This window comes from Trachurus trachurus (assembly GCF_905171665.1).
Source record: "Trachurus trachurus genome assembly, chromosome: 8".
In the NCBI taxonomy this organism is placed as follows: Eukaryota; Metazoa; Chordata; class Actinopteri; order Carangiformes; family Carangidae; genus Trachurus; species Trachurus trachurus.
The window spans coordinates 24,492,084-24,510,662 of record NC_139905.1 but is presented as its reverse complement, the minus strand read 5'-3'; the positions used below and the strand labels follow the sequence as shown (position 1 = coordinate 24,510,662).

At 41.9% G+C, this 18,579-nt stretch overlaps 1 protein-coding gene across 1 annotated transcript; it reads right to left on the bottom strand.

Moving 5' to 3' along the window:
- Nucleotides 1-2,439: 2,439 nt before the first annotated feature.
- On the bottom strand, nt 2,440-8,615 carry LOC310990529 (glutaryl-CoA dehydrogenase, mitochondrial-like). The gene is made up of 12 exons (XM_083977936.1): nt 8,557-8,615; nt 7,944-8,059; nt 7,388-7,420; nt 7,148-7,288; nt 6,879-6,941; nt 6,597-6,767; nt 6,351-6,480; nt 5,125-5,341; nt 4,070-4,173; nt 3,835-3,960; nt 3,367-3,527; nt 2,440-3,190 (listed from the first exon to the last, which is right to left on the bottom strand). The coding sequence occupies exons 2-12, from the start codon at nt 8,044-8,046 to the stop codon at nt 3,117-3,119; spliced, it is 1,323 nt and encodes a 440-aa protein (XP_083834062.1). The 5' UTR covers nt 8,047-8,059; nt 8,557-8,615; the 3' UTR covers nt 2,440-3,116.
- Nucleotides 8,616-18,579: the final 9,964 nt, after the last annotated feature.

The following is an 18,579-nucleotide window of genomic DNA, read 5'->3' as shown; positions in this document are numbered from 1 at the left end:
TTACTGGCACTAAGGTTGTCACGATCATGATCATGATACTAACATTTTCAACTCAATATCGGAAAATATTCGATACTCAATACCATTTTCAATACGGATAAAAAAAGAAAAGAAAAATCTCTCTCTCCCTCTTTCACTCACACACACCTGTTTTTTTTTACTGTCTTTCCTGTCTGCTCTCAAGGAGGAGGAGGAGGAGGAGGAGGGGGGGGTTTACTGTAGGTTCTCTCTCTCTTGCCTCTTTACTGTAACTGCTCTGAAGCAGTGGGCTGCTTGTCTGTTCCTTTGAGCATGGCCATGGATCTGACTGGGCTCCTACATTTAACTCAACGGACTGCCGGTCCGGCCTTCAGCCCCGGTGTGTCTGGCACGGTCACCATAAACGTAGCCGAATAGATGGACATGCCTGATAACGTTGTCTTTAATCATTAAAGTCAGCTTTTAACCGCTAGCTGTGGCTAATGGCTAATATTAAGACGACAACATAGCGACGAGCCCTGTTATGCACTAACTCACGTAGCGGTGAGGGGGAAAGAGGTGTGTACCTGCTGCTGCTGTGTGCGTCTGTGAAGGGAGAGAGAGAGAGAGGCGCGGCAGCAGCGTAGCTACTTTTGACAACCCACACAGAGTTATATATTTTTTACTTTGTAACTTAAGCTATTTAAAATGTAACTAAGTAAATTTCTTCCAACAATATGTACTCAAGTAAAAGTAAAAGTACTGATTTTAAAAATTACTCAAAAAAGTACAAGTACACAAAAAAGCTACTTAATTACAGTAACTTGAGTAAATGTAACTCGTTACTTTCCACCCCTGCCCAAAAGATGAAAGGCCATTGGTCAAAAAAGAAAAAATGAAAAAGCAATTTCCTTATGTAAGCACCATGTAGAACACGCCTGGGCATCATGTACGGCCAGGGATTTGCCGGTTCTTTAATTCCCTCCACTTCAAAGTGGCAGAGGCAGACATGCAATGAAGCTGGAGAGGATGGAGGTCTTTATCTGTCCAGCAGCACTGCCCACCCCCACATCCCTCAGGCCCTGATGGATTTAACCAGAATGAGGGGGAAAAAAAGACAGATTATATGCTCAGCGCTGAGAACATTTTGTGGGGTTCACTACTCCTCAGCTGTCCTGGACATGAAATGAGGTGGAGATGAAGAGAGAAAGAGAGTGTGTGCGAGTGTCTTAGTGAGAGATTACAGTGCAGAGTGTGTCTGGATCTATGTATCTATAGGTTCTTCTGTTGCATTTTAACTTTACTTCCTGGTTTTGTAAGAACCATGACTGGTGGAGGAAGCATTTACATGTAAACAAAGTGTTCAACATTTTTAAACTTGTGTTTTTCAGCTCAGGTAAAGTACAGATTAAACAGTGAGAGTGATGGGTTTACATATCAGCTTTAGAGGGTTTAGTGGCATCCAGTGGTGAGATTTCAGACTGCAACTAGCTGAATGTGGCTGGATGTGGCACTCAGGTGATGTACAAACCTGGAAGGCCCTCTACAGAGCCAGTGCTTGGTTTGTTTATTTCTGCATGTTGGTGCAACATGGATGGGGACTTTTTTTTTTCTTTTTTTTTTAACTCTCAGGTTATCGTGCACCAATAACAATATGTTCTATTTCTGTCAGTAGATCCCCATGAATCCTACTCACTGGCCCTTACAAGTCCTGATTGGTTCGTTTTGTTTCTTTGGACAGAACCAGACCAGCTGATTCCCACCATAACTAGTAATAGTCCTGCAAAAACATTAATATCTATAAAATAGTAAGTGTGAAAAATGCTTTTATTTTGGTTCTTTGTCCCAACACAGGGTTCTAAGTCAATTTATAGATTCAAAAAATTACATTAAAATCATATACATTTATAAATTAATTATCAAACCATACTAAACATAAAATGTATTCATGTAACGGATTAGTTTGTTTTTTTCTTTTACCACATTATCATACATCCTTAGGAGGAGCCACTGGACTGAATGAACTACAAAACTATCTTCACTTTGAGCAACTACAGCAGCACATTCTGCTTCAACATTCATGCATCAGTATGAAACAAATAACATCATGTGATGATAAATATGTCCGATACTGAAATGTGTTACTGTATTTTGGTGCTGATTTTTCAGTACTTTTACTAAGTTAGATTTTTGAAAGTGGAGTATTTGTTATTTTTGTACTAGTAAAAAAGAACATTCTCCTTAGCCAATTGTTGATTTTTGTCTTTGGCCATGAAGCTGTGAGGCCTCTCTGTGTTGTATCTCTGTCCTCTGGACCGTCCTGAAGGGCAGGAGTATATGAAGGAGTCTATCCCAGGGGAGGACACTCTGACATTTGTGACCCCTGATGGCAGCAAAGGTGCATAGTTACATAAGGTATAATGCATAAAGTAAAGTTGGAGTATAGAGCCATCTCCACCGTCCTCAAATCAACACACTTGAAACACTTAAATAATTTTTATTCATTTAAATTGCCGATAAACATTATTGACCTCTGGAAAACCATGCAAATGTGTGACATTTTAGTGTTAGAGCCAGTAAAGTGCTACAAATAATCACCTAACAATTGTAACTGTAAAATACACCAATTACGCAGCGACAACATTTGCATAATTGGCTCAAATTAAAAACATAAGAGCTCTGCAGGTGATTCCAAACCAGTTATGGTAATTTATGTTTTGTAATTACAGTATGAACGGTTCATACATCACTAACCAGCAGTAAATCTGGACCTTGACCTCATTCGATTCAGTCATACCTAGCTGCAGTGGATGACAACGAAAGGCCATACACGTCATTTTACTTTTTCTATACAACTGTAAATTAGGGAGCTGAAAGGGAAACCAGTGCCACACGGTGGTGACTTGAGAGTAGAAAAATAGCCCTCTGTAAGTTGAAAATCAACATCTGAATTAATTACACTTCACAAGTTTGCTGACTGACTTCATTTGTTCTTTCTCTCAAAATAAAACACTCAATATATTTTCTACAAACCCGAGAGAAAACAAACTTTGCCGTAATGTAGATGACACTTCAGCCAAACTATATGAAAACTGCTAAGTGCTTTGTAGCTGACTTGACCAAGTTGTGTTGGCTGGGTGTCTGCAGACGGGTCGGATCTACTTGTCCACAGTGAAGGACTGCAGCCCGGTGATGGCCCTGCCCAGGATCAGAGCGTGGATGTCATGAGTACCTGCCAGAGGGGACAGCACATATTAAACAGTGCAGCTGCAGCCCTATTCATATTTTATACATTATGTGTATCATTCACCATATTATTTAACATACACATGCAAGTCAATGTGGAACTACAGCCAACTTTAAACTCAGTGTTTACTGCTCCCTCCTCCTCCTCCTCCTCCTCCTCACCTTCGTATGTGTTGACAGCCTCCAGGTTCATGACGTGGCGGATGATGTGGTACTCGTCTGCGATGCCGTTTCCTCCCAGCATGTCTCTGGCCTGCCTGGCGATGTCCAGGGATTTACCGCAGCTATTTCTCTTGAGCATGGATATCATCTCTGGAGCGGCTCTGTTGAGGAAACACCATGTTTGTTTCTGCAGTTCTTACTGTAATTAGGGTCTGATGTTTTTTCATCTGTGTGTGTGTGTTTAAGGTGGTAAAACTGAGCATGATAGATCATTGTCATTACTCTAACAGTTCCTGATCACTTAGTGCTGACTCAGTGTTAGCTCTATGTGGTGTATTGAGTGCACTTAGTCCACTGAAGGGAAAACCATTTCCTTCACCCTCAGAGCGAGAGGTCAGAGTGACTTTGTGGTTGGATGGACAGGCATAAAATCCTGTCTAATTAACCTCAGTTTGAGGATCAAGTTACTTTTTTTCGTCGATGAGTCGTCCCAGCTGCAGACACGACTGAAGCCCGATGGTGATCTCTGTCAGCATGTCGGCCATTTTCTTCTGCATCAGCTGATTCCTTGCCAGCGGTACGCCGAACTGGATTCTGGTTTGGAGAAACAACACTGTGTTATCCTTACGTTTATGAATGAATAATGAACAAATCCATTAAGTATCATGAAAATATCTGTCCATTTCCATCGGTGACAGCTGACCTGTCCAGTGTGTACTGACGAGCAGCATGGAAACAGAACTCCGCAGCTCCCAGAGCTCCCCACGCGATACCATAACGGGCGTTGTTCAAGCAGCCAAACGGACCCTGAAACAAACAAAGGGAATGTGATGGATGACTACCTCTGTGTGTGGTCTACAAGTCTGTTTATTAAAGAGGAACTATGCAAGTCCGGTCGCCTTTTCTCTGTTTTGCTAACCCTCCGCCTGGTCATGTGTATTTGTTTACAACGGAGCCAGCGAAAAATCAATACATGGACCGGTGGATAACGTTATATAACATATACGATGTTATGACGTGTCTGTCTGTGTAGTCTTAACTGTCATAAACAAACGATTACGGGGTTACAGAGTGTGTTTGTGTTGCGGTGCCGCAGAGAGGAGAGTTTTCAGCCATGAAATGCCAGGTGGAAGGTAGAGAGCCTCCATTTTCACTTGTAACAAGTCACGTAGTTAAAGGGATAGTTCACCCTAGAATGATATTTCGCTCATTATCTACTCACCCTCATGTTGACTAAGGGCTGGAAGAATTAGTCTATATTTTAAGCTTGTTTGTAGCGGAAGCTTCTCGTCTTCTTCTTCTTCTCCTCTTCCTGGTCCGTCCAAATATCACGTGATTTGCGCCGGCGTCAGTGCGGTTACTACGAATCACGCGATATTTGGACGGACCAGGAAGAGGAGAAGAAGAAGAAGACGAGAAGCTTCCGCTACAAACAAGCTTAAAATATAGACTTATTTAATTTTTTTTCGGGACAATTACGCAATTTGGGGCTTCAGCACAAGACGGACATTACATACGAGCATCATGGAGGTATTTGGATGTTTTTTTGTGCGTGTTTTTTTACGAAGAGCTCCGGTGTCCCTTTGCAACCGTTGCATTGAAATTCACTGCTACGCCGAGACCCCCTGTAACTCAGAGAAGGGACGGTGGACTCTGATAATTCTTCCAGCCCTTAGTCAACATGAGGGTGAGTAGATAATGAGCGAAATATCATTCTAGGGTTAACTATCCCTTTAACTATCACATTTACTCACTCACCGCCAGGCCAGAGACTTTGGGCAGCAGGTTCTCCTCAGGAACCTCCACCTCGTCCATGACGATCATGCCGGTGGCGGAAGCTCTCAGGGAGAACTTCCCCTCGATCTTAGGTGTGGCCAGGCCCTTCATGCCGCGCTCCAAGATGAAGCCACGCACCTTCCCATCGTCACATTTAGCCCAGACCACTGCAATGTCTGCTACTGGAGAGTTAGTGATCCTGGAAGGGGGGGAAAAGAGAGAAACATTATTGTACGAACGGTGGGCCTCATTTTCTCAGTAACCATTGATACATTGTAACGGTGCAGTGCGACAGTCAGTACTGCTGTCAGAAACATATTTAAGTTATGAATTTGATTAAAAATAGAAAAGTGGACTCTTCCCCATCCTGGTTTGCTTATATGAGTTTTATACCAAACCTTCACTGTGAAGAGCTCCACCTTGTGGAAACCTGATGACATATCAAGTCCTGTGCCACAAAAACCTTGAACGTTACACACAGATTTTTAAGAAAAAATCTGGTGACACAGAAAGACACAACATATAACTGAGCTCTCTGAAAGGCCACAGGGCTGTTGTGCACCATTTGGTTTTCTTCATTTCTTATTATTCTTTGTGACTAGATACAGTCAGAAACACTGGGTGAAACTAAAATCTGACCCCATCAGACACGTTATGTAACTGTGCGAGCAATCATTATTATTCAAGTGATCACACATCACAGACATGTTGGCTGAACTATGATTAAATTGGACTCTCACTGTTAATCTTGCCACTGTGTTCTCTACTGTTGCTGCTGTGAATCTGCACTCTGCTTTGATAAATAACCTATTTATAAATCCTACATGACATACAGTCAGGTATCATTATGTAACAAGATTGGAGGTGAGTAAACAGATGATCCCAAAATATCACATTTGTGTTATATATAATACACAGCTGCCAAATGAATAGGTACACCAGTTAAAACTTATGCAGTCTAATAAAACAGTCGTGTAATAGATCCTCCCTTCATTAAGGTTTTATGTTGATGCCGTAGAAAGGTGTTGATCTAACTGTAGCATTAATCTGGAGGCTGCAGTTTGTGCTGCTGCATGATACTGATCTGTGGTTTCATTCACTATATTTACTTTTTATCTGTGAAATTTAACCCTAACCCACAACTTCCTCTGATATGAATCAAAGACATTTTCTCAGAAAGCTTCTCTGGCACTTTCCAAACTACTCACCAGGTCTTCGAGCCAGTGAGGGTGTATGTGCGACTGGACGGATTGTATTTGGCTTTGGTTTCCATGCTGCCGGGGTCACTGCCATGATTTGGCTCAGTCAAGCCGAAGCAACCCAGGATCTCTCCACGAGCTGTGAGGGACAGACATTACAACCCAGGAATAAACCAAGAGCTCATCTGAACAGAATAAACATATCATTATCACGGACCATTCACTTCAGACCCACTGTTGTTATTCTCATCTTACCCAGCTTGGGGAGGTACTTCTGTTTCTGCTCCTCTGTGCCATAGGCGTTAATGGGGTGCATGACCAGTGACGACTGAACACTCATAACAGAGCGATAGCCGCTGTCCACGCTCTCTACCTCTCTGGCAATCAAACCATAGGCGACATAGCTTGTCCCAGCGCAGCCGTAACCTTCAAATGCAGGAAGAGGGGTTATAGATTTCTCAAAAACAATCAAGATGACACACATGCAGATGATTATGTAACATAAATGCAGTGGGTAGTGAACTTGTTCATACTGACCTTTAATGGTTGGGCCCAAAACACCCAACTCTCCCATCTCTGATACTATTTCTCTGTGGAATACTGAAAGAAAATGACACACAAATGTCACATGAGGACAAGTTACAGCAGCTGCATTCACTTATTTCAGCAAACAGCACGCTAACATAAATGGTAAGTCAGGATCTCATGAAATAACATTCATTAGACTAAACAATCAGACTCACAGACATTATGCTCGAACAAAAAAAGAAAAAGAAATTAATCAAGATCCGCCTTGAGTTTCTCACCTTCATTTCTGTTTGCCATCAGGATACGAGGCATGAGTTTCTCCTGGCAGTAGGTCCGGAAGGAGTCCCTGATCATGGTCTCCTCCTCTGTCAGCAGGCCCTCCAGGTCCAGGGCATCGCGCCAGTTGAACTGGACTTTAGCTGTCAGAAATTATGAATCACAGTACAAAACCCTTAAAACCAGAGTTTAAAATAACTTCCAGAAAAGAGATTCAGTTTCAAAATTGTATAAACACCTACGTGCTTTAGACTTCTTCTCTGTCTTTTCTGCATCTGTGAAAATACAAAGCAGTAAAATTATACATGTTATACAAGACATAATTCATCAGTAGTATTGGATGTAATAAATATCACAAAAATACAAGTAGGAAGATAAAGCATGACACGGAAATAGGAGCACCGTCATTGTACATGTACATTTAGTTACATTTCCTCAATTGTTTTCAAATAATTATGCATTTGTGCTCCAAAAAAGGTTGTTTATAAATTCTACCCCCCTTTCTCCCCTTGGGTGTTTTCAAGCCAAGACCAAAGACATAATACACAAAAAAGAAGATGATTAAAGTGAATTTTATTGTTACCATTTGCATTTGAAGACATTAGCTGTAACTACAGCATCTGTATATATTTGGTTTGTTAAGTCTCTTTCCAAATACATGCAACCACTTGAAATTCTTTGGATAAGTCAGCTTGTGGTCATACTTAAGAAAAAAAGAAGAAGAAGATGTTATGACCACCAAACACCAATGGTGATTAACTGCCTTCCTTTGTGCTGGCATGGTGTCACTGTACTAACCCCATCTGGCAGGTGCAGCAGTTCCCTGTGCTCTGGAGGCTGAGATGATGGCACATCTCTGGGGGTTGACCAAGAGACGACACACAGCGTTTCTCAATGCCATGGCGGAAATAAGTCTACAAATCAGAGACACAGTAACTGACTGAGCTGGTGTATTACATAGAAAAGAAGGCATGCAGATAGCAGCTTGCAGGGGAAGTCATGACAGTAATGTTCAACTGGTGGTCCATGGTGGATAGTGGTCCATTACAGACTTTCAGAAACATTATTATCTATGCATGTCGGTCTCGTTGTGGTCGCTGTTAACCAACGTTGAGTCGGTTTCATTCTCATTGACCCATGTCAAAGTCTACACTGCGATGTGTAATGAAATTACTGAGTCCACACAGCCACGGTTTGGTGTGTAGCCAAGCTAGGCTAGCTCAGCTAACCTGTGCTGCGTTGAGTAACTTTACTGTAGCTACAAGCTAACAACGCTAGTCCATGATAGTTGGCGAGTAACTTGTGTGTTAACATAATTTCCGAAGAAACATAATATAAATGCGCCATATGAACATTGTGTGTTGAGAGTAACTGTTGAAAACACTGTAGCAGGTGTATTAGGTTAATTTACCTCTGTTGAGTGGGACAACAATCCTTGTCCTAGTGTCTCTGCCCCTCAGGTTGACGGTGTTACAAATCAACTGGTTTCCACGTTAACTGGCGACTTTTGTTTACAAATGGTGGGCCGCTGCCAGATGCTCCGATCACGGAGAGAAGATGTAGGTGACCTCGCGAATGCCTGAATGAATGAATCTGTTGATCTCTCGCTCCACCTCATTAATCCAAGCATGATGCTTCATGTTGTGCATTACAAGTGTGGGACCCGAAATGCTGGACACAATATTGTGTATAGGATTCTCAAATAAAATTTGAAAAAAAAAAATCTTGTATATGGGATTCGAACCGAGTCTATCACCAGCTGGAAAATGTATGAGCCCGTACTTACCCATTACACTACACGCTTACAGGTGACATGGTTGCCACAAGATCATGTGATGACTGTTGAGACGTGTAGCCTATAGTCATGGCTGTCAAAACAGCCACCACGGGCCAAATTAACTTGTGACCACTGTTATTTCAATGACGCCGCTGTAGCGACAGGGGGCTTGTTGCACTGCAAAACATTTTACGATGAATAAGACCAAGTCTGGTGAAGATGGTCGAGGAATTTGTCACAAGATCATAGAATTAGCCTACTGTTGAGATAAAAATGATGTGCCTGTAACTCTGAGAATAAGTTGACGGAGGCAGAGATATTCTTCAAGTATGTTTTATTCGAGACGAGCACTCACTCACAAATAGGGGAATTAACGTCCAGCTTCCCCAGATAGCCTACATGACATACATTTATACATTTTCAAAAAAAAAAAGACATCACGGGACTTGAACCGAGTGCATCACCATCAACAAAGTCTTCATGTCAGAGTGATTAACCATTACAACACACTAGACAGAACGTTTCAGTATCAAAGTCGTACATTCATTGTTGAAATAAAAATGTGTGTATTGTCATGGCTGTCAAAACAGCCACCACGGGCTAAATTAACTTGTGACCACTGTTATGTCCACAAGCACCAAATCGCATCTTTCATGCTGTGGGGCATTTAAATGATGCCATGTGAAGCCCTTTGAGACAAACTGTTTGTGAAAAACGGGCTATACAAATAAAAATTGCCTTCCCTTGCATTACAATTGTGGGATTGGAAACACTGGACAACATATTATGTAAACATTTTCAAAAAAAATAAATTTCATTTTTAATCCACCACAATTGGGACTTGAACTAAGTTCAACACAAAGTCCAAGGTTTCCATGGTGGAATGCTTAACCACTAGGCCTACACCACACACCTACATGGCAAGGTGTTGGCACAAAGTGATACAATCACTGTTGAAATAAAAATGTGTGTATTGTCATGGCTGTCAAAACAGCCACCACGGGCCAAATTAACTTGTGACCACTGTTATTTCAATGACGCCGCTGTAGCGACAGGGGGCTTGTTGCACTGCAAAACATTTTACGATGAATAAGACCAAGTCTGGTGAAGATGGTCGAGGAATTTGTCACAAGATCATAGAATTAGCCTACTGTTGAGATAAAAATGATGTGCCTGTAACTCTGAGAATAAGTTGACAGAGGCAGAGATATTCTTCAAGTATGTTTTATTCGAGACGAGCACTCACTCACAAATAGGGGAATTAACGTCCAGCTTCCCCAGATAGCCTACATGACATACATTTATACATTTTCAAAAAAAAAAAGACATCACAGGACTTGAACCGAGTGCATCACCATCAACAAAGTCTTCATGTCAGAGTGATTAACCATTACACCACACAATACACAATGTTTCAGTATCACAAAGTCGTACATTCATTGTTGAAATAAAAATGTGTGTATTGCCATGGCTGTCAAAACAGCCACCACGGGCTAAATTAACTTGTGACCACTGTTATGTCCACAAGCACCAAATCGCATCTTTCATGCTGTGGGGCATTTAAATGATGCCATGTGAAGCCCTTTGAGACAAACTGTTTGTGAAAAACGGGCTATACAAATAAAAATTGCCTTCCCTTGCATTACAATTGTGGGATTGGAAACACTGGACAACATATTATGTAAACATTTTCAAAAAAAATAAATTTCATTTTTAATCCACCACAATTGGGACTTGAACTAAGTTCAACACAAAGTCCAAGGTTTCCATGGTGGAATGCTTAACCACTAGGCCTACACCACACACCTACATGGCAAGGTGTTGGCACAAAGTGATACAATCACTGTTGAAATAAAAATGTGTGTATTGCCATGGCTGTCAAAACAGCCACCACGGGCTAAATTAACTTGTGACCACTGTTATGTCCACAAGCACCAAATCGCATCTTTCATGCTGTGGGGCATTTAAATGATGCCATGTGAAGCCCTTTGAGACAAACTGTTTGTGAAAAACGGGCTATACAAATAAAAATTGCCTTCCCTTGCCTAAATTTAGGACTAACAACTGAGTGCAAGAATTTCTTTTAACAAATAAAAGGAAGGATTCTTTTCTTTTTTTAAATAATAAAATAAATAATGACACCACTAGGCTACAGAACACAGACAGGGCACACGTAGTCCCCATCTATTGGAGGCTCTCCCACACACCCCCAGTGATACCACCGGGAGCATGATGTACACTGGATCTGAAATGCAAATCATCTGTCAGGATCACAAAGTGAATGAAGTCAATATCATGAAGCAGAGCTGTGGTTTCTTACCCAGTCAACGTGCCCACTGGTTTCTTTGTGGTCACTTATCTCCCCACAGCAGTGGCAGAGGTCTGTTATGGAATCTGTCAGAATAAAGTTATTTAACTCACTGTCATAACCTTCCGTTGTGTATATATGCAAGACAATCAAATTCATACCTGACTCTCCAATCAGCAAACTTGCCATATCCAGCCGCATTTCGCTGATTGCCTCTGGGTCCACAGAAAAGTCCTGTGGTGTCCCCCTCATGATATTCTCTGCCATCTTGAATACAGATTGGATTAAGCCATCTCACTCAAAAACAGGGATTAATTGAGACTACAAAACTTACTTTACAAACCAGCACCCCGCATGATGTGGTGTCCTGCTGGCGAGGGTGGACAACTGTCCCACACGTCCACCGTGACACATTAATGAATCTTCTAACGAAGGCTCTACATGAATTAAGAGGTCAAAGTATGAGGCACTGCTTTTGTGTCCATTTAGCACACCAGATTTTTGGCCCACTAAGAGGAATCATTTAAGTTTGTTTTACCTTGTTGTGTCACAGCAGTTTTTCATTTGGGAAGCTGTTGCCCCAAATGGATCTATAAATACAGCTTCCCGGGTGTGTGGGTACATTGCCTGTCAAAAATACAGATGAGTCCTAAATGTGCATGACTGTTGCAAGTGTGCGAAAGATGTATACCATTGGACAAAACTGCACTCACCACTAGCATCCAGTGCCTCCCTTGGCAGACTGCCCCAATCAATATATCATAATTTGATATATCCAGCTACAAAGAGTGACAATAATGTTAATATATTAAACGCAAGTGTCGTTTTCTTTTTTGTAATTCTGGGCTGAGCTCATTTAGATACTAAAGTTTAGTTACTGACAAGAAAGAAAATGGGTACTCACTTTTCGCAGCCCACGAGAACTACCATTCCAGATCGCCGTCATCTCAAAGCTGTCCACCACAAAGATTTTCAGTGGCACCTGTTTGGCCACCAGCCAGAGGTATGCATTTAAGATCTGCAAAGAGTTGACACATTAATAGGCAGATCTGCCAAAGATTTGCCACACATGCTCAGGACTGAATAGCCTACATACTTCACTTTCGACCTCCTGTCCAGGGGCAAGGCTTCGGAGGTCAGCAGTGAAAATCTTGTATGGCCCAAGCCTTGCCCACAAAACTTCTCCTCTCTGGCTCCATATGTTCATGACTGGAAAACAACATTGTATGTTACTGTAAGACAACACAGAATGATGATACTATACACATACATTTACATACCATTAGTGCGCCGAGGATCTGTTGGGCCGCTGGTTGGGGCTGGAGATGGCAGGGGCTGAGGTGGGCCGCTGGTTGGGGCTGGAGATGGCAGGGGCTGAGGGGGGCCGCTGGTTGGGGCTGGAGATGGCAGGGGGTGAGGGGGGCCGCTGGTTGGGGCTGGAGATGGCAGGGGGTGAGGTGGGCTGCTGGTTGGGGCTGGAGATAGCAGGGGGTGAGGTGGGCTGCTGGTTGGGGCTGGAGATGGCAGGGAGTGAGTTGGGCTGCTGGTGCATGTCAGGGTGGAAACTGATGGGCTGCTGTCTGAGGCCAGAGGAGAGGGACTTGCCTCTCTTTTTTTAAGTTTGGCTGGAACCCTCTCCTCTGGCTCAATGTAGTGTGTGAGGTGGTCAATGTTGGCCATGATTATTGCGTTGCCTGTCAGTGGTTGAATGTGTGCGGTTTTATTGTTGATGTCCATGATTTTGTAAGGCCCCAGCATGCTCTTCTCCAGTTTCCCCCCCTTCCTCTGCTGTTCTTTGACATTTGTTAAGAGGACATGATCTCCAGCCTTAAAGTTATCGTCATGACCCCTGTTCTCCTTCCTCTTCCTCACTCTGCTCTGCGACTTGACGACATTCGCCTTTACTTCTTTATAGACGTTGGTGAGGTCTTTGATGCCATCCCACACCATCTCAGACCCCACCAACGTCTCAACTTTGTCATCCGTTACCTACAAGAACAGAAACATAAGTGCATGATTGACACCCACACACTATGACTATATGTTAAACATTTAAATAACTTGATGTCCTTACCTCGTAGTCATTGAGGACTTGTGATGGGTACCTCGCCTCCCTCCCAAACATTAGGTAATAGGGGCTGTATTTCGTAGTATGATGGACCTTTGTGCGGAGGCCAAACATTGTTTGGGCGAGGTACTGGTCCCAGTTTTCTGGCTTCTCCCTGGCCAGCTTGCCCAGACATCTAATGTGTTCAGATACATGATGGGAGTACAACATCGCTATATTTTTACAATTAACTTGTGATGTGGTCCTGAGCATTATGAATGCAACTTACCTTTGGATACTACTGTTCAGTCTTTCCACCAGCCCATTGGTCTGGGGGTGGTAGGGTGAACAGTAGCTCCTTTTTATGCCGAGCCTCTCGCAGAGCTTGGTGTTAATCTTTAACATGCCAATAGAGAATCACAAGTGAGCATGGACAAACATTCTGGGTTAGCCTACAGTAAACATGCATTGTTATCTCACCTTGTTTTTAAACTCTGTCCCTTGATCTGTTAGCAGTCTTTGAGGTACCCCAAATTTGTATACAAAATCAAGAATACAATGGGTTACCTCATCTGCTGTTTTATTTCTAAGAGGATAGGCCTCTGCCCACTTCGTAAAGTAGTCAACCATTACACATATGTACTGGTTGCCACCCTCAGTGACAGTGAGCTTGAGAAGATCCATTCCCACAAGCTCAAATGGCTCTGATACCTGAAAGATACAACTGAGGGTTAACCACTGTATACTATAGTGAAAATGTTAGCCAGCAAACCCAGCCAGTCACACAAATCACCTCACCTCTATTGGGACGTACTGGCACTTTTCTTTGAGGCTGATCCGCCTTGCTTGGCACACTGGGCATTGACTGACCTGCCAGACGAATGGAAATAAAGTTATTCCACATGTCTCATATCATAGTGACCACAATATTGTGCCTGAATCATAGATGCTAATAATCACATTACCACATGTTAATCATTTAGTGGATTGTATGTGGTTAATGAGAAACTTACAGTGCTATATTCACTTACCCATTTCCTTATGTCCCCCTCCATGCCTGGCCAGTAAAACCGTTGTATAATGGCATGGTGAGTTTTGTCAACGCCACAGTGTGCCCCGATTTCACTACAGTGAAAATCTACAAAAACTTGATCAGCCTCTTTTTGGGATGTGACCACCTTGGCCACATGCTCCTCCCGATTCTTCTTTCGCCTACAAATGTAGAACAATTCCCCATCTACAGAGGGTGAGGTTGTTGAATTGACAGAGGAACAACACTTTTGAGCCCATGAAAAGACATCAAACCACCAGGCACAGGATATAGGCTATCAACCATATGCATGCTGTGACCACACCATTCAACACTTTCAATTATACTGTGCATTGTATAACTTGCTTCTTGTTTAAAGCCTGTGGATATTCTCATTTGTAAAAAATTGCTAAAATTGCTGAGAAATTTCACTCCAAGCAAAGTTTAAAACTTGAGAGCCCTGGAACAGAGTTTGGATGAGGATATTTACCTTTGATTAGGAAATTGGAAGCTCTTCGTTTTATAATGCCACGCTCGTTTTTGTTGGAGCCCATTGGAAACTTGTTTCGGATTATGTAATCCTTCAATTCTTGAACGATTTTGCCATCCATTGTTGCCTAGCAGTTCACTCATGTTCACTTCTCTTAAATATGATTTCTGCCAATTAGGCCCAACCCAAATCATATTAGGCTCGACCTAATTGCTCATGACACACAGCTGACAAATGTTAATTTATTGTGGGGCAAGTGGTGTGTGTATTGTAGAATGTTATTTTTGGCACACTTACATGACCTCATACTGAAACATTGTGTATTGTGTGTTGTAATGGTTAATCACTCTGACATGAAGACTTTGTTGATGGTGATGCACTCGGTTCAAGTCCTGTGATGTCTTTTTTTTTTTTGAAAATGTATAAATGTATGTCATGTAGGCTATCTGGGGAAGCTGGACGTTAATTCCCCTATTTGTGAGTGAGTGCTCGTCTCGAATAAAACATACTTGAAGAATATCTCTGCCTCCGTCAACTTATTCTCAGAGTTACAGGCACATCATTTTTATCTCAACAGTAGGCTAATTCTATGATCTTGTGACAAATTCCTCGACCATCTTCACCAGACTTGGTCTTATTCATCGTAAAATGTTTTGCAGTGCAACAAGCCCCCTGTCGCTACAGCGGCGTCATTGAAATAACAGTGGTCACAAGTTAATTTAGCCCGTGGTGGCTGTTTTGACAGCCATGACAATACACACATTTTTATTTCAAGAATGAATGTACGACTTTGATACTGAAACGTTCTGTCTAGTGTGTTGTAATGGTTAATCACTCTGACATGAAGACTTTGTTGATGGTGATGCACTCGGTTCAAGTCCCGTGATGTCTTTTTTTTTGAAAATGTATAAATGTAGGCCTATGTCATGTAGGCTATCTGGGGAAGCTGGACGTTAATTCCCCTATTTGTGAGTGCTCGTCTCGAATAAAACATACTTGAAGAATATCTCTACCTCCGTCAACTTATTCTCAGAGTTAAAGGCACATCATTTTTATCTCAACAGTAGGCTAATTCTATGATCTTGTGACAAATTCCTCGACCATCTTCACCAGACTTGGTCTTATTCATCGTAAAATGTTTTGCAGTGCAACAAGCCCCCTGTCGCTACAGCGGCGTCATTGAAATAACAGTGGTCACAAGTTAATTTGGCCCGTGGTGGCTGTTTTGACAGCCATGACTATACACACATTTTTATTTCAACAGTGATTGTATCACTTTGTGCCAACACCTTGCCATGTAGGTGTGTGGTGTAGGCCTAGTGGTTAAGCATTCCACCATGGAAACCTTGGACTTTGTGTTGAACTTAGTTCAAGTCCCAATTGTGGTGGATTAAAAATGAAATTTATTTTTTTTGAAAATGTTTACATAATATGTTGTCCAGTGTTTCCAATCCCACAATTGTAATGCAAGGGAAGGCAATTTTTATTTGTATAGCCCGTTTTTCACAAACAGTTTTTCTCAAAGGGCTTCACATGGCATCATTTAAATGCCCCACAGCATGAAAGATGCGATTTGGTGCTTGTGGACATAACAGTGGTCACAAGTTAATTTAGCCCGTGGTGGCTGTTTTGACAGCCATGGCAATACACACATTTTTATTTCAACAATGAATGTACGACTTTGTGATACTGAAACATTGTGTATTGTGTGGTGTAATGGTTAATCACTCTGACATGAAGACTTTGTTGATGGTGATGCACTCGGTTCAAGTCCTGTGATGTCTTTTTTTTTTTGAAAATGTATAAATGTATGTCATGTAGGCTATCTGGGGAAGCTGGACGTTAATTCCCCTATTTGTGAGTGAGTGCTCGTCTCGAATAAAACATACTTGAAGAATATCTCTGCCTCCGTCAACTTATTCTCAGAGTTACAGGCACATCATTTTTATCTCAACAGTAGGCTAATTCTATGATCTTGTGACAAATTCCACGACCATCTTCACCAGACTTGGTCTTATTCATCGTAAAATGTTTTTCAATGCAAGCTTGCCCCCTGTCGCTACAGCGGCGTCATTGAAATAACAGTGGTCACAAGTTAATTTGGCCCGTGGTGGCTGTTTTGACAGCCATGACTATAGGCTACACGTCTCAACAGTCATCACATGATCTTGTGGCAACCATGTCACCTGTAAGCGTGTAGTGTAATGGGTAAGCACGGGCTCATACATTTTCCAGCTGGTGATAGACTCGGTTCGAATCCCATATACAAGATTTTTTTTTTTCAAATTTTATTTGAGAATCCTATACACAATATTGTGTCCAGCATTTCGGGTCCCACACTTGTAATGCACAACATGAAGCATCATGCTTGGATTAATGAGGTGGAGCGAGAGATCAACAGATTCATTCATTCAGGCATTCGCGAGGTCACCTACATCTTCTCTCCGTGATCGGAGCATCTGGCAGCGGCCCACCATTTGTAAACAAAAGTCGCCAGTTAACGTGGAAACCAGTTGATTTGTAACAACGGTGAAGCGACAACGTCAAAACCAAAACACATCGTGACGTCATCACGTAAAGCGCCCCTCGCTGCTTGCACTACAGCCATGTTGAGTGTGGCATCGTCATTGAAACATTTTCTAATGGTTAAGTGGAAGAATGTTATTCTTGTCACAAATTAAAGCCGTTGTTTATATGAAGGCAGTGTGTGTAGAAAAAGAGACGCAAGACACGGAAGACTGGATAGTCTTTGTGCAAGGCTAGTTATCATCAGTAAAGATGGCTGCCTTTTAGGGACACTGTACCGCCGAGAAGGAGCCTGATTGGCCCGTGAGAGGGGAGTGCATGATGGGCGATTGGCCACTGTTTCCAAAATATAATCACTTCAGCTCATTGAAATATGACAGAGCTAATTTCCCACCAGGACGAGCACTGCACTTGTTCTGTGCAAGTAGGCCTACGTGTCATCTACAGTTTCCTGTTAAAGTAGACTTTACTTTTAATATTGTTGGAGGAGGCTAAAAAGATTTTGTCACTCTTGTTGTGGGTTTGATAAAACACTATTGTTCTCTTTCAAATGGATGGAAATATATAATTTAATATGGACAAATACAGAGCAGAGCTGTGAATTCTATGTGCAGTTAAAAAAATGTGTTTACTCAAATATTCTGAGGCAGGTGTAATTTACCTGAGTATTTTAATTCTATCCTACCTCTAATGCACTTTAATTGCTTTCGGAGCGGAGGGAATCATTGTCCTGAACGTGGTCTGAGAGCGAGAGTGAAAAATACATAACTTTGTTACAAATAATTTTGTTTAGAGTTGTATGAAGTATAGGCCTAAGTTAATATTTTTTACTTTCCTTAATTTCTCTGATACACTTCCTGTGAGGTAAAATTAAAAAACAAAAAACAAAAACAATAAAGAGCAAATTATGATTATCATTCGTGTGTATAGGCTAATATGAAAAACGTACCCCTCCCCTATTTGCCAGCTTGATAGACCTACATCAAAATGCTTACCTACTGTACATGTGATTAGCAGGCCCCATGGCTTCACACCTGAGCTAGCCAATCAGGAGCCATAGAACTTCAGGTGATAGAGCAGACACTGATTCTCAGAAACGTCATTTGCATTACGGAATCTCAGTCCTAATTGTACCATAGAAATAGGAAATAGATGCAGTAGATATGAGTTAAATATGGTTAAATGTTGTCATTTGAGTTCGAAGTCAATTTCTATCAAAAGCCAAATATTTCTTTACAGACAAACAAAAACGACAC